This window comes from Drosophila grimshawi, unplaced genomic scaffold (genome assembly GCF_018153295.1).
Source record: "Drosophila grimshawi isolate 15287-2541.00 unplaced genomic scaffold, ASM1815329v1 contig_44, whole genome shotgun sequence".
NCBI classification, from domain to species: Eukaryota; Metazoa; Arthropoda; class Insecta; order Diptera; family Drosophilidae; genus Drosophila; species Drosophila grimshawi.
Window position 1 is genome coordinate 11,977,795 of NW_025063240.1, and position 23,811 is coordinate 12,001,605.

At 48.2% G+C, this 23,811-nt stretch overlaps 4 protein-coding genes across 7 annotated transcripts in view; 3 read left to right on the forward strand and 1 right to left on the reverse strand.

The window, feature by feature from the left end:
- Nucleotides 1–6,503, forward strand: part of LOC6556432 (NAD(+) hydrolase sarm1) — a 29,822-nt gene extending 23,319 nt beyond the window's left edge. For 2 of the 4 annotated variants that reach the window (XM_032742914.2, XM_032742916.2), the window contains 6 exons: nucleotides 284–2,203; nucleotides 2,263–2,442; nucleotides 2,515–2,678; nucleotides 2,847–3,028; nucleotides 3,534–4,503; nucleotides 6,324–6,503. In XM_032742914.2, the coding sequence (XP_032598805.1) occupies nucleotides 284–2,203; nucleotides 2,263–2,442; nucleotides 2,515–2,678; nucleotides 2,847–3,028; nucleotides 3,534–4,503; nucleotides 6,324–6,408 (3,501 nt within the window). In that variant the 3' untranslated portion in view covers nucleotides 6,409–6,503. Of the gene's footprint in view, nucleotides 1–283; nucleotides 2,204–2,262; nucleotides 2,443–2,514; nucleotides 2,679–2,846; nucleotides 3,348–3,533; nucleotides 4,504–5,914; nucleotides 6,234–6,323 lie in introns of those variants that run through there. The other 2 variants (XM_032742915.2, XM_032742917.2) reach the window with 2 other exon arrangements.
- A 177-nt stretch (nucleotides 6,504–6,680) lies between these two features.
- LOC6556408 (vesicle-associated membrane protein-associated protein A) lies at nucleotides 6,681–7,512 on the forward strand. Its single transcript, XM_001984465.3, has one exon. The coding sequence runs from the start codon at nucleotides 6,729–6,731 to the stop codon at nucleotides 7,452–7,454; it is 726 nt and encodes a 241-aa protein (XP_001984501.1). The 5' UTR covers nucleotides 6,681–6,728; the 3' UTR covers nucleotides 7,455–7,512.
- Nucleotides 7,513–7,589: 77 nt separating this feature from the next.
- Nucleotides 7,590–10,119, forward strand: LOC6556443 (myosin heavy chain, clone 203). Its single transcript, XM_001984464.3, has 4 exons — nucleotides 7,590–8,919; nucleotides 8,979–9,140; nucleotides 9,204–9,541; nucleotides 9,609–10,119. Exons 1-4 carry the CDS (start codon nucleotides 7,735–7,737, stop codon nucleotides 10,009–10,011), a joined length of 2,088 nt encoding a protein of 695 aa, XP_001984500.1. The 5' UTR covers nucleotides 7,590–7,734; the 3' UTR covers nucleotides 10,012–10,119.
- Nucleotides 10,120–10,145: 26 nt separating this feature from the next.
- LOC6556462 (lysosomal-trafficking regulator) lies at nucleotides 10,146–23,537 on the reverse strand. The gene is made up of 18 exons (XM_001984463.3): nucleotides 23,266–23,537; nucleotides 23,122–23,198; nucleotides 22,901–23,045; nucleotides 22,684–22,794; nucleotides 19,991–22,610; nucleotides 18,103–18,885; nucleotides 17,588–18,030; nucleotides 16,566–17,531; nucleotides 14,910–16,505; nucleotides 14,679–14,849; nucleotides 13,879–14,619; nucleotides 13,687–13,820; nucleotides 12,880–13,624; nucleotides 12,668–12,809; nucleotides 12,247–12,605; nucleotides 11,275–12,176; nucleotides 10,747–11,217; nucleotides 10,146–10,684 (listed from the first exon to the last, which is right to left on the reverse strand). Exons 1-18 carry the CDS (start codon nucleotides 23,389–23,391, stop codon nucleotides 10,564–10,566), a joined length of 10,653 nt encoding a protein of 3,550 aa, XP_001984499.2. The 5' UTR covers nucleotides 23,392–23,537; the 3' UTR covers nucleotides 10,146–10,563.
- Nucleotides 23,538–23,811: the final 274 nt, after the last annotated feature.

The following is a 23,811-nucleotide window of genomic DNA, read 5'->3' on the forward strand; positions in this document are numbered from 1 at the left end:
GTAATACAACACTGAATTAGTTTACTCGAGCGTTTAACATTTGTAACACTGTTACACATTTCAAGGGCAAGTGCTTAACAGTTCTGTTAAAATTTGCAAAACTGTAATTCGACTTGGTTAGCCTTAGACACAAACCGTTTCACAGCATGTAATGAGTACCGCATATGATTAACAGTTGTGAAACTGTCATACTGCGGGTCAGAAACCTTTTAGCAGCATTGATATTGCATCATTTTATGAAATTGTATTACTAATTGTTGCACGTTCTGTGTCACTCTTGCAGGAAGCGCTCTCGCTGCGCACAGGCGATATTACACAGCAGGCGAGCAACAAGGTGGCCGCGGCCAGTATTAAAGTGCACAGCGACAATTTCTCGGCCGATAAAAAGGCCATTTCGCAGTCGCAGCAATCGCAGACGATGACATCGAATGGCATCATTAGCCAGGAGAAGCATGTCTCCTCGGCATCGCAGGCCAACTATTCGATGACGCACAAGGGTGTTTCCAGCACGGGCAGCAGCATGATCTCTTCCACTTCGCAAATGTCTGCCACAAATGGTCAGGGGCTCAAGCTAAAGGATCTCAAGCTCGATGATCTGAAATCCCTGTCATCGGGCAGCGGCCAGCAGGAGATTGAGCAGGCCATCCGAAAGTATTCAGATGTGCTAACTGCCTTCGTCAGTTCGCTGCAAAGCGATGACAGCAGTCCAGTGTCCAGTGCCGGCGAAAAGAAATCCGTCTATCTGGAGAAGATCAACGAGGTGATCCGTCGCGCCTGGGCAGTGCCCACACATGGACACGAGCTGGGCTACTCCCTCTGCAATTCACTGCGACAGAGTGGCGGTCTCGATCTGCTGATGAAGAACTGCGTGCAGCACAACAGTGATCTCCAATTCTCGTCGGCCCATCTCCTCGAACAGTGTCTCACCACCGAGAATCGATCGCATGTCGTCGACAATGGGCTCGACAAGGTGGTGAATGTGGCATGCGTCTGCACCAAGGAATCGAATATGGAGCATTCGCGTGTCGGCACTGGCATACTGGAGCATCTCTTCAAGCATTCCGAGGGCACATGCTCCGACGTGATCCGGCTGGGTGGCCTCGACGCCCTGCTTTTCAAGTGCCGCACCAACGATGTGGAAACGCTGCGTCACTGCGCCAGCGCTCTGGTCAATCTTTCGCTATATGGCGGTGCTGAGAATCAGGAGGAGATGATTGTCCGCAAGGTGCCCATGTGGCTGTTCCCGCTTGCCTTCCACAACGACGACAACATCAAGTACTATGCCTGCCTGGCCATTGCCGTTCTCGTTGCCAACAAGGAGATCGAGGCGGAGGTCCTCAAATCCGGCTGTCTTGATCTCGTCGAGCCATTTGTCACCTCGCACGATCCGTATGTCTTTGCCAAGTCGAATCTTTCGCATGCTCACGGCCAGAGCAAACACTGGCTGGAGAGATTGGTGCCCGTTCTGAGTTCCAATCGGGAGGAGGCTCGCAATCTGGCCGCCTTCCATTTCTGCATGGAGGCGGGCATCAAACGGAAACAGGGCAACACGGACATCTTCCACGAGATCGGTGCCATTGAGGCCCTTAAAACTGTGGCGAGTTGCCCCAATGCGATTGCCTCAAAGTTTGCAGCGCAGGCGCTGCGTCTGATTGGTGAAACGGTGCCACACAAGTTGTCCCAGCAGGTGCCTCTTTGGAGTGTCGAAGATGTGCAGGAGTGGGTCAAACAGATTGGTTTCAATAGTTACCTGCGCCAGTTCGATGAATCCCAGGTGGATGGCGATCTGTTGCTCAAGCTGAACCAGGAGAACCTTCGCGATGACATTGGCATTACAAACGGCATTCTTCTCAAGCGCTTCGAGCGTGAACTGCAAAATCTCAAACGTATGGCGGACTACTCGTCCAAGGACACGGCCAAGATGCATCACTTCCTTGCCGAGCTCGGCCCCGATTACTGCACCTATACGTATGCCATATTGAATGCTGGCATCGATAAGTGCACCCTGCCCCATGTCAACGAGGATATGCTGATGACAGAGTGCGGCATCAAGAATGCCATTCACCGTCTGCGGATTCTGAATTCGGTGAAGAATCTTGAGAACTCGCTGCCCAGCTCATCCGAGGAGAATATGGCCAAGACACTGGACGTATTTGTCAGCTACAGACGCTCCAATGGCTCACAGCTGGCCAGTTTGCTTAAGGTGCGTTTCAGCCCCGATCTCTGCAAAGGATTGGCTAAATTCTGTACTCACTTTTTCAGGTACATCTCCAGTTGCGCGGCTTCTCGGTGTTCATCGATGTGGAGCGACTGGAGGCGGGCAAATTTGATAATGGCCTACTCAACAGTATTCGACAGGCAAAGAATTTTGTCTTAGTATTAACCCCAGAGGCACTGCATCGCTGCATCAACGATGAGGACTGCAAGGATTGGGTGCATCGCGTAAGTTCAAACCGGAACAATCCAATTGAATTAAGCTCATTTTTTTTGTTGGCTTCATTGATTCATTGATAGGAAATTGTTGCGGCTCTGAACGCAAATTGCAATATAATACCGATTATGGATCAGCAATTCACGTGGCCAGAGAATCTACCGGACGACATGTGCAGTGTGGCTCATTTCAATGCCGTCAGCTGGATACACGATTATCAGGATGCGTGCATCGATAAGCTCGAAAGGTATATAACCGGCACATTTAGGACTAAATGGATGACGACCAAATAATCGATCGATTAATTAATCTAAACTATATCTATATCTATATATTTATACATATACATTATGCGTACATATTTAATTTTAAAACAATTCCCACCCTTAATTCTTACCCTCTTCTGATGCGGCAGATTTTTGCGAGGCGAAAAGAATGTCGATCGCATCGCGGCGATGGCGCCCGGAGTGCCAGGGGGCTCATACCAAAGAATGCACAGCAACGATTCCGACTATCAGCAGAGTGGTGGCGTTGGCGGTGGCGGTGGCGCGGGCAGTGTGGTGGATGGCCTGATGGCGGCCAATGGCAGCGGACAAGGTGGGCCAACGAGTACAACAACAACTACTACTACTTCAACCAATCAGAATCCAAACTCGAATTCAAATTCGAATTCGAATGCGAATGCGAATCAGCGTAGACTAGGCCACCGAGAGCACTTAGGCTAGCCTCGAATATACTTACTTACTTACCTACTTACCAACTTACCAACTTACTTACTTACTTACTTACTACTACGATATCCATCCTATGATTTAAGCAAACAAAAAACAGAAATCCTCAAGCAAGATCAACTCGTTAACTTGGGGACTGCTCTAGGCCGTTGTTCAGTCAAGACTTTCATAAAAAAAAATGTATATCTATTTAAAAACGGCATTGACAGCCCCCCCTCTCTCTCACACACGCACACGCACACCCACATACAAACACACTCACTTTCGCACACACACATAACTCTTTCTCTCTACTCTAAACGAAAAACCAACTTAATTAATAATTAATTTAATTCTGATTGCAAACTCGAAACTCGATAATTCACGAGCAGCTAATCACCAGGCAAATAGATACCGGCAATCACCCTCACCAGCCCGCCAGCGCGGCAGCACCTCCCTGCTGAGCTATGGACGCGGCCAGACGAAGCGCTCCAATATGCTGCCACCGTATCGCACCCAGCAGGCGGCGCTGCTGCACAAGTCCGGAGCTGGGTCGGCATCGATGCAGAATATGATGCCACTGGCATGTTTGCCGCCACGTCGCAGCTCTGCTGCCGGACTGGGGCACAATGCCAGCATGGCGAATGGCTATCGATCGCACAGTGTGGATGGGCTGCTGGATCAGGCGGCGGCTAATAGTCATGATAGTCTGAGCACGCCCGAGCAGCGGATTGCGGCAGCGGCAGCTGTTGTCACTGCTGGCAGCACAGCGCTAACGAATGCCAGCTCCACGTGCACACTGCAGCCGGAGGAGGAGGAGGACCTGGCGGATGATGGGGATGATCAGTTGGTCACGAATGGCTTGTGCCATGTGACGCGACGTGAGAAGCGCGATAATCTGGCGCCGCCAAATGTGCAACAGCATCGCAAATCGCGCAGTCTCGATCACATTCTGTCCAAGCAGACGCTCGCCGAGCTGTTGGCACCGAGCGAACCCAACGAGGAGACACAGAGCATGCAGAATCTGGCATTGCCGATGACACCGTGTCCGCAGCGGCGAGACGCCAGCTCATCCTCGAAATCACCGACGCCGGAGCGAACCGTTCAGCCGCCGCAACGTGGCGTCTTCAAGCGGCACAGTCCCGACGGTGTCAGCTCCACGGAGAGTGAGCGCGAGGATGGGCAGGAGCCGGTGAAGGCACCGATTCATGGCAATCAGCAGCGGGCGGCGGCGCATGTGCATCGTGGTGGCAGCATCAACAGCAATAAGACGTCCAACTCGTCGCTGGGATCGAACAATAGCGCCAACAATAAGACGATCTTTAATCGAACGATGAAAAAAGTGCGCTCGCTGATCAAAAAGTAAGCACAACAAAAATCAAACCAAACCAAAACCAAATCAACCAACAACAACATGCAAACTGCAAGAAAATGCGAATAATGTCGATCGTCTAATTCAGATACTCGCTACTTCAACTAGTTACTCGCTACTTTCATTCGTTACTGTCTAATACTACTTTGCACATTACTTTCAAAACTGACTCATCTTCTGGTCAATAACGTGTCTTTTTCATTCACTCATTATGCCTTATGCTTACTCGCTGCTCGTTACACAACTTAAACGAATCTCATGCATCAATCAATCAGTCAATACATCATTACATTATTAACTCACACCAAGTCATTCCCTGGGCCACGCTCTCGATCTCTCTCTCTCTCTCTCTCTGTCTCTCTCTATATATATTTTTTTTTGTCTCTCTGTGGTTATGGTATTCGCTCGCTATCTCAATTTATCTCTCTCGTAGCTCGTTGTTTCAACTCGTTAAGCTTAGCATCCACTAAAACTTGCCTGCGTTGCCCAAGAACCTTTTGAACGCCTCCCTCTTACAGTCAACACAAAACAAAACAAAAAAATAGAAGAAAAATGAAAATATCTATTTGCCTTGTGATTAGTTGTTTTTTGTATAAATGCAAAAAAACGAATTTAAATTGCAAACTAATTTATAAACTACTATTAACGACTGCATATAAACAATACATAATTTATATTACTAATTTAAAAGAAAAGAAACAAAAAATACATGGGAACTCTATTAATTTTAACTACGATTAATATTTATTGTCAAAAGTTGTAAATTTATTTTCAAAATGCAATTTTTTTCTTATAACCGTCCGCAACAAAAGAAAGAAGAAGAAAATATGAACTTCACAGCAACACGAGTGTCTTGAAACGAAAATAATTAAGTGATATTTAAATTATACATGAATTACCTACAAATATTTAAAGTAACAACAAAAAAAAAGAAGAAAAACAAAACAAAAGAAAAGAAAAACTTAAAGGAAAGGAATAAATCCACCCAGAAACAATGCTGTAAAATATTTTAATTTTAACAAAAGAGACTTAAGGCATTATTTTAATTGATTTTTGCAATATATACATATAATTAATGATAAAATAGTGCCTAAAATTCGACTAGATTAAAATAAAATGTGAACTTATTAAAAGCAATTGTGTATTATTGACCAAAATGATTATTTCCCCTGCTTTATCAGTCACACTTATGTTTCATTCGCATGTTCATTTTACGTTTTACGTGTATGTTTTAATGTTTTGTTCATGTCTAATATTCGTTTGTTTAATCGTTGGTCTGTTGATTGTTGTCAAATCCAACTAATTAAATTATACACTTTCTTTGTGGGAAACACTTTCTTTTCCATATTTTCTTTCTCTTTTTCTCTCTCTTTCTCTCTCTTTTCAATTATTTATTTGTAGACCATAAAAGCGCATTTGTTGTACTTGTTGTTGTCGTTATTGTTGTGCCTCTGCCCTCTGCGCATATGTATCCGACCTGAATCGAACTCAACAAGCTAATTCTCATCACTCCACATCCCGATCCTGTCGACAAGCATGAAACACACACGCACACACATCAAGTGGGAAATCGTCGTCGTCCGGCTGTTGCAAACAACAACAACAACAACAACAAACATTCATTGTTATTTATTACACAACACAAAACAAAAAGCAAACAAAAAGCGAATATAAAAATAAAAAATGTATATCTGTGCATACTGTATACAAGACAGACTAATTAACTGTTTTTAAATGTGCCACCCACAAAACACTACACCCTCCCCCCCTCTCCCTTCAACAACCATGCACACAAAATATATACCAACAGCAACGAACTGGAGGACGATGAGCTCGCGGATATTATCCTGTCCAAGGCAACGTCTCCAAATGCAGGACGCATGATATTTTGGTAGAGACACAAACTCAAACGAATTTTCACAAAAAAAACAACACTTTGTAAATATGAAAGCAAAACGAATTAAATGCTTCACAGGTGACTTGATTTGAACTAACTGGCAGTTCAACTTGATGGAAACCGATAGCTGGTTTTTAAATTCATTATACTCTAAGTAGGCGTTGCAATTTTGGCAATATAAAAGACGGAGTTTTTTTTTTAAGAATCATTTAAAACTCGTTTTTCGTTTCGTTTCCATCGATATTCGAACGAAAAAGGAAATTATTTTTTTTTTTTGCTATTTCGAAAAGTTTTGGTTTATTCAGTAGACAAAAAAAAATGGCTAATCCCATTTTGATCCTAGACCCCGCCGACGAAATAGTCATCGAAGGACCATTTGGTCGTGTCGCTTCCAAAATAATCAATATGCATAATCCAAATAGTGAGGAGCGCGTTGCATTCAAATGGAAGACAACCACGCCAAGTATTTTCTTTGTTCGCCCCAGTGTTGGTGTGATTAAGCCGCTCGAGTACATTAAGGTTGACATCCTTGTGCATCCACTCTATCGGAGTGGCCCTATCAACTTGGAGGTCCACAAGTTTATGGTGCAGGCAGCTGTGGCAGATGATAATTTCCTTAAGCTGAAGGATTTCTGGAGGAATGAAAATAAACTTAAAATCTGGAATGCCAAAATAAAGGTCAAATTATTAAACCCTGATCCAGATTTTGATAAAATACACGATGTTGCCTCGACTGACACCAAAGCTATTGACAAGAGTCAGGATAATGATTTCTTTGATCAAAATGTACGTGATACTACCTTAGAAACTAACGAGGATGCTGATGATACCGTCGACAAGCTTATGCAGCAAGTGACGGAGCTGCAACAGGAACGTGAACAGATGTTGCAGCAAATCGAAATAAACAAGAAACAACGTAGCAGCGTTGAGGCTTTAAAGGTAAAGCAGCAGCAACGTGGTGGCTGCTACTATTTTTTTATGGAAAGTTTTATTGTATTGTTGGCTGCTATTCTAGGCGGGTATGTTGCCAAAACTTACTTGTAAACTTGCCTCACCAATGTATTACGAATGCAAATAAACATTTATACACCTAAATCCAAAATCATTTTTAAATGAAGCGCTAATTTTGTGTAGTTGTGCAACACTAAGGTCGCAGCGTTGCCACTCCGTTCAATTGAGATGCGCTGTGGTGGCAGCTTTATTTACGTGGATCAGCAGCAACTATAGCAACGAGTGCCTATTTCGTTGCGCGTCTCCCATTTAAATGTTTCGTTTTGTAAAATAAACAAATTGATTTTGTTTTGAGAATGGCAATTTTTGTGTAATGAGTGATACGGATACGGACGATACGGATCTATTGTTGCTGATACCGCCCAATTACTACACGAATACCGCCCAGCGCCTGATGCTCGAGGCCAAAATGAGTGCAGCTGCTGAGGCAGCAGATGCACTTGCCATGCCACCGCCGCCGCTGCCAGTGGCAACAACAGCTGCCTATCAGTTTCTGTTGCCTAGCAAAAAGTCGGAGCTGAATAAAATAAATGCGCGACTGCAGAATTTTGAGCTGGAGCGCGAAGATGATCGACGCTTTGAGGCACCATCGGACATTTCAACGATCTCATCGAGCACAGTGCGCACTGCGCTGGGCGGCAGCCAAGCGCAACGCGAGCTGCACGGCATGGTGCACTCAACGCCCAAGTGTGGCTCGGTGGAGCCGACACGTCATCGTCGCTTGGAGGATAATATATTGCACGAAATCGACAACTATCTGGACGATCAAAATGCTTGGCAGCAGCAGCTGCCACAACATCATCAACACCACAGCGATGATTATTTGCGCTTGCGTGCGTATGCGGGGCATGCGCAGGATTCGCAGACGACGACGGCGGCGACTTCGTTGCCCAGCATTCGACTGGGTGCATCGGCATCGGTGAATAATGAGCAGAAGCTAATCAGTCTCAGCGAGCTGTGGGGCAAGAGTAATCTGGCAGGCACTGTTATAGCGAACAATGTGTCCGCGCTTCACGGAAGTCCATCGCTGAAGGAGGAGCAGCTGCGCCGTCAGCATCTGGAGAAAATGGTACAAACGTTGCAGTCTCAGTTGCTGGAGTATCAACAGCGCATTTCGGTGGCCATCGAAGTGGACCGGTCCAAGGATGACGCGCTGCAGCAGGCCGAGCAGCAATTGAAGACGTTAAACTTTGAGGTGCAGCATCTGCGAGACACGCTGCACCGGCTGGAAACGGAGCGTGCCGACAATCATAGTAAATGCGATGCACTGCAGCACGAACTGGCCCAGGCAGTGGGCTTGGCCACCAAGTTTCAGGAGAAGACGGAGATATTGGAGGCAGATCTGGAGCGTCAGAAGCGCCAGGCAGGCGATACAAAGCAGCAACAGGAGCAGCTGGAACTGCAGCTGCAGAGCAGCAAACGAGCCGAAGAACTATCCCACGCCGAGATGAACAAGCTGCGCGATAAGTTCGCCAAGGCGGACTATCAACAGGAGAAGGTTTAACCCGAATCTGATAACAATATTTGCCTCTCTTACAATCCCTTTTATTTACACAGCTGAAATCGCGCATCGAGGAGCTGGAGAAGGATAATGGGACGCTGCAACAACAGAAGGAAATGCTGCAAGAATATCACCAAAAGCAAAAAACACGCGCCAACAGCCTCGAATCGCAGCGCAAATCTCTGCAGGAGGCGTTGGCCAATCTGACAGACACCGAGGTGAGTACTTTGATAACTCCTTAATTGTAGCCAGCTCATTGATTAAATTGCCCAACTTTGTAGACCCAACTTAAGAAAAAACTGGAAGTCCAACAGAAATCGTTGAAGCAACACTACCAACAACAAATGGAGAATGTGGTGGCCAAAAAGCTGCAAGAGTTCCAGTGTCAGCTGGACAAATCGGAGGAGCAACTAAAGGCAGAAGCACGCGAACGGGAACGCCTGATTGCCGATCGTGCCGTCAAGCAGCTGGAGATGATCAACGAGAAGAACAACCAGGAACTGAATCTCATACAGGAAAAGCACAACGAGGAGGTGGAGCTGTATCGACTGCAGCTGGCGAATGCATCCAAGAAGATAGACGAACTGGAGCTCAAGCTCAGCTGCTATAAAACTAAGCGGTAACAAATCTATCACTAAACTAAAGAAAATAATGTATAAAATGTGTGTGCCATTTGTGGCTTTCAGTGCGGACATTGCGGAGAAGCTGCACGGTGTGATGGAGGCGCAGTGGCAACAGGCGCTGGCCATATTAACCTCACCCAATCAGACACTTCAGCTGACTAGCGGCGAGACGGACAGCGAGTCGCCGGATCTGAACAATGCGCGTCACTATCCGGACACGCCCAAGTCAAGTAAAACGACGCAACGCAGCGGCAACACAGAGAAGAACAACTTGGATGTGGTGGGCAAGAAGGATCCAGCATCGCCGATGGACAAACTGCAGGCATACATTGAGCTGCTGCTAAGCAAATCACCAGGTGATTTCGATAAGCTCGACGAGATTCTCGCCATGAACGCCAGGCAGGGCGGTAAGCCACAGAAGCGTAATGCGAGCAACGGATCCAAACCACCGCCTTGGAAGTCCTGATAGTTGCAGTTTGGAGGCACTGATTGAATTGTGTATTTAATAGTTTGATAGTCTGAATTTCTATATAGCCACATGTGGTGGCTTCTATTTTTGTACACATTTTTACTTAGATATTATAAAAGTAAATTGTTTAATTTAATTGTTTTGCAAAAATGCATTGTTTATTGATAATATCAACATTTCGAAGGCAGCGCAGCACAAGTAATATCGAAGCAAGAGCAAACTATGTGGCATAGATTGTTCTCTCCACTGATATAAATTTACACATATGTATATAGTTACTATATAGTATCAGAGATGCCATCGTCACATAATTATATTAATATTTTTCTTATAAGCCATAAAGAACAAAACGAAATGTGGTAAACTATAAAAGTTGTTTGTAGAAAAATGTATTTGTAGAGCTTTATGAACCTATGGCTACAAAACTAATGTGAGTTGATATATTTTAAAGATCGATTTAATTTTGATTCTTCAGCTATTCAGTTTTATGTGTCTGTCATTGATATGCTTTGAGTTTAGTTATTCCTGTTATTGAGAATGTCGTTTAGTTCATTTATAGACGATTTGCGGAAATTTTGGAGCATTGCCGTAGAGACCCTCCGATTCCCAGACCTGGATATTGGAATCCCGCGTTAGCACCACCAAATGCTGATGCGTGGAGTAACATATGCTGCAAAATATACGATTTAAATGTGGATTTCCGCCAACTTATTCGCAAAAGATTGAACTCACCTGCGTATAGGCGATATGCCTGTGGCCAGTTGGCTGACAAAACTCAAGTTCCAGCTGGACCAGAAACGCACAATGCCACCCTCAACAGCGGTGGCAATAACATTGACGCCGACGCCCTCCTTGATGTAAGAATAGCACACGGCTTCAATGCGATCTTCGTGCACCAAATGCTGCACATAGCGTGCATTCACCGAATGCAGACGCAGTATGGATTTGCCATTGGGATTGATGTTGACATTCACGAAGTCATCGATACTCTCCTCGGTCACCTCGATGCACTCGTCCTCTGTGCTTAGCTTGGATGGAGTCGGCTTTGGCTGCACTGCATTTGCATCTGTTGCGGTATTTGTGAGCTGCTGGGGCAGCGTGTGCACGGTAACAATGTCCCCAAGCGTGGGACTGATGGCCACGTGCGTGATGGGCGACTGATGTATCTCTGCGGGGCGTGCAATGGTGCGCACATAGCTCCAGCTAAAGATGTATCGTTTTAGTTAAAAACTTTTAGTTTAACTAATGTGAACAACTTACTCGTTGAGATCCCAAATGACGGCAATGCCATCACGTCCAGCGGTCACTGCAATTTTAAACTCCACGGACAGGGCAATGCATGTGATCTCATCCGTGTGCCGCACCAGCAACGTTGGACCCAACCAGCTCAGATCAGCACCATCGCGCTGCATCGCATCGCTGTTGGAGGAGCCACCGGATGAGGCCATCGATGCCGACGAGTTTGCGTTGTGCAAATTGCCAGAGTCGTCGGACGCTCCAGCACCCATGCCGGATCCAGTGCTCTTGGTGGTCAGCTTACGGAAGGCTGAATTGTAGGAGAGCTGCAAACCGATCACATAACTTTGACGGGTCTTGGTGCTTGCGCGCTGTTGTGCCTCGACGCCGCTGGTGCACTTGTAGACGCTGATGCGTCCCGACTTGTGGCCAAACCAGAGCTGGTTGCAGTTGACATCACAGCCGCAGGCGCTGATGTCATCAAAGCTGCCATTGTGCAGCAGATTCTTGGGCTTCGCTTGTGGTTTGTTCAGCGGCTGAATGCGCACAATGCGATCATCGTAGCCCCACGAAATCACTTTATATGTATCCGGTTCGGCGCCCTGCATTACGCCAGCACGTGCGGCCAACGCATATACCACATTTGTATTACTGAGGCTAACTAGACGCTCCGTGCCGGGTATTTTGTGAATATTGGCCCAAGTGGGTGGCTTCAACTGCGGCGAGCCCACATAGACACCCCAGCGCAGTCCCTTCACACTGGACACAATGGATTTGTCGACTAAAGCATACTCCAATGTCTTTGTAGATGGATGTGGCGACTTGAAGAGCTGGCGCGGCATTTGTCCGTACGTCTTGACCATAGTTTTGACTGCCTCGCGTTCAATCGGATCGCTCGTCTCCGAGTCAAGAAAAACAGCATAGGTCTGCAAGCAAACCAAAAGAATATATTCGTATCTTAAAGATAGATAAGATTATTCGATTGTTTACACTTACCGCTGGATGGAAGACATTAATGGCTTCAACGGCACTCTCGCCCGTCTGCTTGAAGCCAAATATCAGATCGATCCAGTGATGCAGTTCGTTGCGCACCAGTTCCGATTCCAGCGCCTGTCGATGTATGAGCACAAAGAGACGAGGATCCCGCTGACACCAGGCTGGCAAGGCGACATCGTCAACGCGTTCGCCATTCTGTCGATGGCCGAAATTGAAACGCTCGAAATTCTCGAACATTTCAGGCAGGCAAAAGAACTCGGGTATGAGTTCCTTGACATCCGTGGGACTATCCCTGCTAGCCAGACAATAGGTGGTATTCAACGCATGAAACGTGCGATCCGGTAAATCAAAGTTGTTGTCTTTTAAAAGAGAATGCAATTGTGAGACCGAGGATACTATTTTCGCATGTGATGAGCATTACCTTGATAGTTCAGAAAATAGCTGGTGAATGGTGGCACACGCACTAAGAAGTGTAGCACTGTGCCAGAGTTGGAGTAGTGGGAGCTGTAGTGATACGGCTTCAAGATTAGAGAGCCCATGTTAGTATTGGTGCTGTTGATGTACTGCAAAACAAGGTAAATACATTTATTAACATATAATAAAGTTAAATGAAATAAGATGTGCTCCACAAACCGCATAATTGCTTATGTAATGCTGCTCATTCTCCTCCAGCTGTACGGCAATTGGTCGCGGGAGACGCCGGTAGTTTTGTGGCAGGCGCAGGTCCAAAGTCTCGGACTTGTAGTTGGCCAGGATCCAGGGAAAGACTGGATACTGCATGAGATCGTTGTAGGTGCGTCCGGCCATCTGATTGAGTGCCATCAAATACTCCCAGTTGGTCAGCAAGCCGTCACGCCATTGCTGCGTCACCTTATCATTGTCGGGCAAGGTTACAATTTTATCACAGAATACCTCGCGCATGATCTTCCAGTCGTCGGCATTTTGCAGCGAAAAGAACAAGGACTTGTTGCTGTCCAATAGTATTTCGAATGCCTTCTCCTGGTGTTGGTAGCGCTTCAGCCAAATTTCAGTTATGTTCGATATATCACAGTTCACATTGAAGTATTTACAACGATATGTGGCCAGAAAATAGAGCTTCAGATCGGTTATAATAATCTCGCCATCGATTTCACCATCGACGGGCAGAAATTTCGCTGCAAAATTATAGAGTATCTGGGAGTTGAGCGATATGTTCAATTGCTGATCGTAGCTGGCTATCAAATACTCCAGCGGACGCATATACTGATCCTGCTCCTCACGCTGCCCCTGCCCCAGGCAGTAGTCGTTCATGAAAAAGCGCCGATCAATGTCCAAGTGGCAGCGACGCAGACGCGTATGAACACGCGATGGACCCTCCGTGTCGTCCAGTTCCCAGGAGCTGCAGTAAGTATGAAGAAGTCATCGTTTGGATGTAGCACATAATACGCGAATAATACTCACCACTCGGCACGCTCGCTGCAGTGCCAGGGTGCGCCCTCGTGCGTCATGCGACGGATGATCTCCAGCCACTTGGTGTAGGTGGAGGTGTCATCGTATTCCTTCATATGACACATGAGCAGCTTGCGCTCGGCATTCTGTAAGGCACATCATTGAAATATACTTAGGGTACTAGTTGAGGCGAGATCTAGTTACCTGCAACTCCGCCACACGCCTCGTGGTCACCATTGAGGTCTCAATGCAGTGCTGCACTAGTGGCTCAAATTTATAGAGCGTCTTCTCCAGCAGCTGCTTCTGCTTAGCTGCCCCACTGCTGCGATTCACCTCCAAACGCTCCAGCTCGTGCTCCAGATTCCAAGTGGAATCATCCTCCTTGATGCCCAGCTCCTTGCACAGGTTCGACAAATTCTCAATGGGTGGCTTCACATCCTCCATTAGGCTGAGCCACAACAGCGCCTTGATCATCTTCACATCGCATATGATGGATGATTGAAACTCAGAATGACAAGTGCGCCAGAGCGCATCCACAATGTAGGCGCGCAAATCACGCGGACACGATGGCTGCAGTCCCCAGGCAATGAAATTATTGCAGCGATGATTGTTGGCAATGCCATAGGAGACGAGCAGCTCAAACAGTGCCAGCTCCTGGCTTTTATCCTCATACGTGCTGCTCTTGCTGCCGGCCGTAAAGAATTGTGTGCAGCGATCAATGAGCAGCTCCATTCGTGTACGACACTCCGTCTGACTGAGCGAACAGTCGGGCAGGCTGCTCCTTAAGCGATAGCCATGATTACAGCTGGCTCCATTGCAGGCCTCGAAGAACACGTTGAGCCACTTCAGCTGCAGCTGAGCTTGCACTCGGCGAAAGCTGCGCACAATGTGCGGTGGCTGTTTGTCCTGGTAAAAGGCCAGCATGTTGAGTATGTCCCAAACCAACTGAAAAAGGGAAAGATATAATTAGATTTAGTGGCAAATGTGTCCAAATGTGTACTCACATTTATTTGTCCGACAGATTTGAGCGCACGCTCGCCAATGCCGCTCAGTAGCTCCACAATGGACTGATCCATGTTTGGCTGTGTGAGACGCAGCGAATACAGCTGATGCAGTGCTTTGACGCTGCACTGCAGCAGACCCGCCTCCACCAGGCACAATTGTTCATTCGGATTCTGCGAAACAGAGCAGATATTAGCAAATAAGCTGGATTAGCTGAAGAATAGCTGACGCACCTGTAGATAGAGACGCAGCAGCGCTTGAAAGACACGTTGCGGCTCTGTGATCCAGCTACTGTGGTCCATGGCCATTGAAATGGCCAACATGGCTTGCAGACCAAAGCGCTGGCGTATGCCAAAGATGATCTCAGAGCTAAGCATATCGGTGAGATTGCCATGAAGATCGCTCACCCAGGAGAAGCACGCCTCAAACATGGCCACATCGCTGCCATGGATGGTCAGCTGATTGGCCAGATGCATTGGATACAGCTGCTTGGAGGCGGCAGCAAGTTCTGCTGCAGCCAAACGCTTGGTCAATACGGCCAGCAGTTGGATGATGGCTGTGCGCACGGCACAGCTGCGATGATTGGCCAGGACGAGCAGAAATTCGAGTTTGACATAATGGCGCAGCACCTCATCCACGGCAGAGTCGGGCAGTAGGCACAGAAAGTCCTTGAGCAGGATGAGCAATCTCTGCTGCAGCATCACAATGCCATGTTGCTCGTAAAAGTCCGTTTTACGACTGGGCAGCGGTGTTGTCTGTGTCGAGCTGGGCGTGCTGTGTATCGAGGGCTGCCAGTACTTAGTGGGATGGGAATGGGCGCGTTTGCGTGCCACCTTGAGCGGACTTCGCTTGGGACTTTGGCTGGAGGCAGTGGGATGCCGTCGCTTGAACTTGAGACGCCAACGTGATGCCTCCACCGGACTGAGTAGATGCAGTGCGGCCTTATTCAGATTGGAGCAGTCGGCCATTTGGTCCAGGTGATCCTCCATGTCGTTAAGAGCACGCCTATAGCTGGAACTAGAGTTGTGCAGGCGTCGCAATCGTTTAATGCGCTCGGCACGCTCTGCATCCAATTCCTGAACGGGCGGTTGGACCTGACGCCGAAACGAGGTGGTCACACGGCTCAAATTCGTTGCTACAATGGAGCGTTCCTTCACCGGCATCTGTGGCGTCAGCAGAAAGTAGAACTTGGAACGATCGTGGGTGACAAAACACTCGCTGGGCTTGTGCAGCAACAGCAGCAGCTTCATCATTTCGTCCAGCAACGAAGGCGCCGGCGGTGAGCCCGCAAATACGGCCAAGATCTGGACAAAGCATTCAGCTGCGTAGGGCGATATGTGTACTGGACTTGGCGACTCAATCACATACACCTTGCACAGATTGAGCAGCGCTCGCAGCAGACCCGATTTCTGCAGCTGCTCCATGTTGAAATCGCGCTGCGGATGCTTGTCCCGGCTGAGCGCCAATATGCAACGGAACAGCATGTCCAGCACATCGGAATGCGTGGCGCCCGAGCGATGCCAATCTGAGTAGCGCAGAAGCACCGCCAGCAGCAGACTGGGATAAATTAAGCTGGCCGTCGTATTGTCATTCACATGGAGCACATCGCCTTTGCGGCTGATCACTGGCTGGGAGCAGGCATTGTTCACAATGCTGCGCAGCAGTTGCACATCCTTGGAGCAGCGCTCCGATTTGATGACATAACCGATGAGCGACAGATAATCCTGACGCAGAAACTCCGTATAAAGCTGGGCATCCGAGTGGCCCACCTGCAACAGCAAATCCAAGGCCAAAGCCTGCGCATTGGCACTGCCCGACAGCTCCACAATCTGTGAAAGAAAGAGTGCGTGTGAATTGGATGCCAGTTGAGATTTACGTTGGCAACTTACCCTAGCGAAAAGATAAAGCATGGTGGATAATCCGCCACTTAGGAGCACCGCCGTTTGCAGCGTTTGTGGCTGATGCTGCAGCAGTTCACCATAGAGCATATGTCCCTGTGGCTGGCCATAGCATGCCATGTCCAGCTCTTGGCTGGCATCGTGACACATGACCAGATCCGGCTGTTGGGCCGTGTAGACTAAGATACGAGCCTCCCGCAACAGTTTCATGCAGTCCGCATGGCTGCCAAAATTGGAAGTGGTCAGTTTACCAAGTTGCACATGACCATAATTGGGTTTCCAGTTGGCCACTTGGCACTGGGTGAACTCGGTAAAGTCCGGTCCCATTGCAGTCAGATTAAGCATAACATTGCGCTCAACGAGGCGACGCTTGAAGAGCACTAGATTAGACAGAGCATAGCGTGGCGCACACCCATCCAGAGTGGAGCGTGAGGAGCTGCTGTTGCTGTTGCCACTCTTGGCCGGAACACCTTCACCCACGGCCAGCATCTGAAAGCTGTGCGTGCGCGAGGCGTGGCGCAGATTATGAAATGGCAAACTGAGCGTGTGCTGGTCGAGGCCATCCACAAAGATGGCGATCTGCAATCCATCCGCCTGCTGTTGCAATGCGAACACCAGATGCGTCCATTTGTTGCGCGGCAAGCGTAGCTGCTGCACCTGCACACTGGCGCCTTCAAAGTAACCACTGCAGCCCTCATTCCCCACCTGTCCATGTCCGTTGAGCAGATGCATTTGACCAAAGCTATTCAGCAGTTTCATTTTCGTTTGCTTCAGAGCATGACGAAAACTGCCGCTGTTCAGCTGTGACGGCAGCTCACTGCTGGCCTCCATGTGCTCCTCGACTCGTGCTGGCAACGGTTCACTGGGCCGCACCAGCTCGAAAATTAATTGCAAATTGTTGCTAATATAAATGCTGAGCATGGCGGCGCTGCTGCCCAACGAGACCAGATGACATTTCTAGAGAAGCACAAATATATAACATATTTGTATTTAAGGATATTCGCTGCACTCACCGTTGAATCCTCGCCGGAGTACCGTGTTTCGTCATCGTTCAATTGTGTAAAGCTGCGATGCATTTGCTGACCCTTCACCTCCAGCCACAGCGAGAGCGTGAGTCCATTTGGCTGCCACAGGCTCGTCTGCGTCACGGGCACAATGCAGGCGGCGCGTGTGAACAAAGTGGTTGCCTGACAACGCTGATGCTGCAATCTGACACGTTCGATCTGTTCACTGATCGATGCATTCGCTGTGATCACAACTTTGCCGTCGATTGTGATAGGAAACTCCAGTTCCATGCAGGGCTGTGCGCGTCGCAGACTCCCAGCGCAAATGTGATGCATGTGACGCATTAGTAGCTCCACTGGCGGCTGTTTGCTGCTCAGGATGCCAAAGAAGCAGTTGAGCACATCGGGTGTGTTCAGATGACTGATGAGCTCCAGTATGGATTGCTGTAGTTCTGCAAGAGAAGAGAAATAACAAGTTCCAGAGAAATAGATCAGAGCTAGTCCAGAGTTACCTTTTCACTTACCTCTCAGTTTGGCATCATTGCTGCCGAGCACTGGAGCAAATCCTTGCAGCAGGCACAATGGTCCACCCAGATAGTCGCGTATGACAAACAAACGATTCGCCAGCTGGGTGAGACTCTCTGTCCAGCCGCTGGGCTGGCGCATGCACAGTAGCGATAGCTCCACCAGCATCTCCACAACCAGTTGGCTCAGTCCCTCGTGCATAATGTGACTGCGATAGCGTGACGATGGCTGGAAAGGTGTCCACGATTCATTGGCGGCCGCAACGCCGCCGTTAAGATCGCATTCGGATTCACTTGGTCCAGCGATTTCGCCATCCGCATCGTAACCCTCGTCGGCGGTTAGATAGCACTCATGCTCGTTCTCGCTCAGCTCCAACTCACTGTCGGCGGCGCAGCTGACTGAGGCACGCGTGGAGAAGTAATCGGCGTCGCCAATGGCGCCATCACTGGAATTGGGCCGTTGTCGAGGCGTGGGTGGCGTGGCCAGCGAGTTCTTGGCCGGCAGCTTGACTGCTGTCTGCTGTCTGGGCAGCTCCACGCTGCCACTGTTGAAGGAGCGAGCACGTGGTCGCGTCCGTGTGGCGGCACCATTTGGACTGCTCACCACGACGCCCGCTGGCTCATTGTGTGTGCTCGAGAGCTCGCCAATCTTGAGCAGCGTCTGCAGTGTTAATATAACCGCATTGTCTCGGGCATGGTGCTCCCCATGTTCTGTCCAGTCGCTGGAGGCTTTGCTCAATATTTCGGCTTTCAGTTTGCGCAAGTGTTTCTGCATTTTCTCGACTGCAACAACGAAATGAAAGAGAACAGAGAGTAGTCTCCTCGTTGATCAAGAGATCGAGATAGTGGGAGCCAGCGTTAGATAAGAAACAGCTCGCTTATCTTGTGAAAACATCGACAATGCTGATGAGAGATGATGATGATGACTATCGTCAGCGTTGGCCGAGCGCTAAAGCAAAAGTGCCGTCTGGCGGAGCGTGTGGAATGCTTACAGTATCCATGAAAATACTGCTGTAACGTGTGCAACTACACACAAACAAACACACATATACAAACACAGACCACACGAACACACATAACACACACAACACACACAACGTAAGAGAGAAATTCAATCTCATCCGAGGCCAGATGCGAGCGTGGTAAGCGCTGGTATTATAGCAAAGTATCTCAGCGTCTGCCTGCCACTTCGACTGACTGACTGACTTAGTAACTAACTAACTGACTGAGTGGCTGGCTGGCTGGTTGGCTTATAATTAACTCTCTTTGGCAAACCACAACGCACCGTTATTAGTCGCACCGCTCCTCCTCCTCCACCTCCGCCACCTCTTAAGCTTGTGTGTGAATGTGTGCGCTTTGTTCTCGCCTCGCGGGCATTAATAAGGCTTCACATCCCAGCCTTAGCCAACAATGCCGATTGTTGCATTGGAAACGCATTAGCCGCGGAATGTGCAAAATGAAAAACAAGCAGAACGACGAGCTGTGCTGACCTGCAGTGCCTGATGAATCTCTAGCCATATGCATTTTAAACTAAACTATACAACAACAAATGTTGTCACAAGTACTCAGTCACATATAAATGTTTCAGTTGATAAGCCATCAATCGTTTCTAGGAACTGAATACCTGCATTTTTTACAGTTGATTTGCCATAACTCGAAGGTTCTAAAATGTATGCGTCAGTAAAAAATATCTGTATTTATAGTCTGCCATACCGAATCTATTTATTGTCAATGTTTAGTTTGGAAGCCGTAAAGCATGGAACGCCCACTTAATAGTTGATGCATAGCTAACCGAAACGCCGTGCTTTGTAGCGCAGAGTGCGATAACCAGTTAAGTGCACAATCGCTGCTAGCCCCATTCTGCAGAACAAAGAGACTTGCAACTCACCATCTTCGTTTTGAAAGCCCTTGATGCATATGGCCATGGTCGCCTCGAAGAGTTTTAGAAGCAGTTTCTTGCACTCGCCATTCGCCACGAACAGCGTAAACAAATCGGCATCAATATCCAGAGCTGGTTCAGGGCTCGGCGAGCGTCGCTCAGTGCTGCCTCCAAATAGTGAGCCCACAATATTAAACAGCTTAAAAAACAGTCCGTTTGCGACGACCTCATCCCCCAAGTGGCTGGGCTGCATTGCTTCGATGTTGATGTGGTTTTTGTTGCTGTTGCTGGCGGTGGTGTTGGTGGCGGCGTTGTGATTGCTTCCGCGTATGTCAAAGAGCACAATACTCTCGTCTGGTTGGCTTGACTGCAGGTGTTGCAGGAAGGAAGGCAATGCCGGTTGCGATGCGTAGTTATTGATAATTGAGGCGTAGTCCAAGGAGGAATCCGCATAGTCCGAACTGGCAACGGTCGTTGTGGAGACTGACAGCGCACTGGGCAGCAGCTGTAAATGCGGCACGAGAGTCTCCAATGAACTTGAGCCAGAAATAGGTGACTTCATCGCTGTGGTTGTCGTTGCGGTTGAGTTTGCTTCAATGACCGCTTTGGGTAGCATAAGGAAACAGCTAAGCGCATTGTAATTCAGCTTGAGTATGTCAATGATGGTCTTATCACCATGTCGCAGCTTCTCCTCGTGCTCCGGCTGCTGCTGTTGTTGTTGCTCCTCATCATCATTATCAACTATCATTTCCACGGGTATCGAGTAGATTTTCGCAAACTCATTGTAGAACAATTGACTGGTCTTGAGCAGCTCATAGTTGAGTGTCCACTGCAGCGCTGTTATATATAATATATCGACTGGCTTATGGCCCTGCAGCAGTGCCGTATCGGCCGTCTCCTCCAGCCAAAATTTGGCATGCAATCGCTGAGCGCATCTGTGGAGCAGTGCTTGGAAGAGTCGCGAAGCGCGATCACTGCTATTTAACTGGAGTTGTATGAGACGCCGGCTGAGGGCGATCTGTTCGTGGCTATTGTCGCCCAGGAAGGCAATGTTATCGATGCCCACCTTGATGAGATCACAGACGCCACGCTGCAGTTCGGGCACATCCAACAAATCCTGCATATACCCAATGTTCTCCTCGTTGTAGAAGGCCTTAACGAGGCGTATGTCGCTCAGGTACATCACGAAGATACTCAGGCATTCGTGTAGGATGCGATAGTTGTCCAGTTGGCCGGGCATTTGCAAGCGGGGTAACTTGATTGCTGGATTCGGTTTTGGGTTGCACTCACTGAACTGTTTGTATTGCCGGAAAACGGGTAGGACCACTTCGGCCAGGATGCCAGCAGCCAGATCATAGGACAACAGATAAGCAATATGCTTTAGATGCTTCAGAAACAGCAGCATTGAGACGCTGTTGAGCAGTGCCCGATAGTTGTCCTTATAGATGCCCAGTAGCTGTGTGTGAAATACGGGCGACTTGAGCTTCTCCTCGCACACGCCACATTGCTGTGGCGAACGCTTCACAAAGATTGTGTGCAGCACATTGTAGTGGAGAAATTTGTAGGCGCACTTCTGATAGCTGCTTGATAGTTGGGTGGCCAGGCGCAGCCAGGTGGCATAGTTGGCGGCATTGTAGTGGCAGCAACAGCTGCCGGTCCGCAACAGCGAGCGTACGCTATGCTCCTGCAGCTCCGGCACCAGACTGGGTAGCAGCTGATACAGTTTGCCCTGGAAATAGCAGCTGAGCGAGCGCTGCGTGCAATGCAATTGACTGTGGCGCTGTCGCTTGTGGCGTGGCGGCTGCTGTTGTTGTTGTTGCTGTTTAACCAAGGCACTCGAGGTGCTGCTCTCCATGAGACACTGTTGTTGCTGTTCTTGCCGCGATAAGTGATCCGTGAGACGCAGCAGCAGCTTGTAGATATGCAGAAAGAGCAGCGATGTTGAGGTGGGGCATGTGGCTGCCTCCTGCAGCACATCAAAGCAGCTGTCAAAGTGTTTCACATCGATTTCGCTCAACTGCTGCGCCGCATTCTCCACCAGATTGTGCAGCGTGCCAAACATGATGTAGAGTATGCCATGGGAGAGCACGGTGCTGCCACGATTGGCGGCCAGCGCATAGAGCAGCTGACTGAAGTTGCCATTGAAATCCAAGGAGCTGGGCTGCTGTTCGTACATGTAAAAATTGTTGACACAATGAGCAATTAGCTGCAGCAGCTCGAATTTGATAATCTCATCGTTGTCGCCGGGCTGCTCATCATCTGGTTCATCCACGCAGCTGCTGCACAAATGACCGAGCGCAAAGTTGTGCACGGTTACACTTAGCTGCGGCTCCTGTTCCGCGTCTATGCAACGTGTGAGTAATTGGATGAGTATCAGCGCCAGCTCGTCACTTGTCTTGCAAGCATTTCGAAATTGATCAAAGCTGTCGAGAATCTCAATAGGTAGTCGTACTTGTTGCTGTTGTTGTTGCTGGCGTCGCGTTTTGCTGCGCTGTGAGTTGAGGTGAAAGCTGCCAATAAACTGAGCGATACTGGTTAGCGGCTTCAGCGGAGCATTTGTTGCGCTCCACTTGCAATTGGGGAACAGATTTATACACAACTGGCAGAGACTCTTCAGCGAGGCGATGTGCTGCAATGTGATGGCAATAACTGATAACAATAACAATGCAACTAATAGCAAACTGCATGCAAAAAGCACTTGCCTTCATTTGTACGCGCAGCAGAACGGCCAGCAAGTGTTGACCCAAGCCATTAGTGAGAAATGTCCGCAACGCAAGAATCTTGTTGCAATCACTGGTTGTGCTAAGTATAAGCTGCAATTTATATATATCATCATAAGTATGAATAAGGAACAATCTCTGTTGAGCATTATATATTTAATCCGAAGCAATACAAAGATAGCATTATTCTCTTCTTTACCTGTGCCAGATTATGCTGCTTGCATAGTTGTTTGATGCATTTATCTTGCTGTTCCGATTCCTGTGATCGCTTGGCGGCGCTGATAATCTGATACACCTGCTCCAGTAAATAGGAGCAGAGCTCCTCGGGCAGCTGATTAAAGTTGCTGAAAGAAAATACCCAGTTAAGTTACAGTTACAGTTATTGAAGAGTATTCAGTGTTCCACTGGTGGTTGACTCACCTGTTGAACTGTGCATTCTGCAGTGTTTGCTCATCCAAGTACTGAAAGTTGTAGAGCAATTGCCAGAGCCAGTGTTCCTGCAAGCGAACACAGCTGATAAGTTGAATGGACACACTTTGGGTGGTATCCGAGTCGCATACAAACCTTGACACTCGCTGTCTGGTTATCATCGACGGCCTCAGAGTCGAAGGCTTTCAGATAATGGCTCCAAAGTCTGTTCAATGTATGCAGCAGCAGTTGACGTTGCTCCTCCTCCAGCGCCATGGCCATATAAACGCTCCCTGCTAACTGCTACTGCTGCTGCTGCTTCGGCTACTGTTGCAGTTGTCTTCTCGGGCATTGGGCAACGTTGTGGCCGCAATAAGCGTTGGAACAAAACTGAGCGAAAGAACTGCAATATTAAAGAAGATTGGCAGCCAGCTGTAATTACACAAGTATATTAATGAGTATAAGTATTTCATTTCGTCTCTATGTAAATATGCCTGCTGCTGTATGTGGGAGATAGGGAAGGGGTTGGGAGCATGCTGTGATTATTTGCAGCATCAGCAGCAGCGAGCGCTGCTGCGCAGCAGAAGCAGCAGCAGAAAGACAGAGGCCGGTGAAGCTGATTATTTGGACGAGCGACAATGGAAACTTTTGTAGTTGCTGATGTTGTTGTTGTTGGAGAAGGAAAAACTATTCGATTACTAT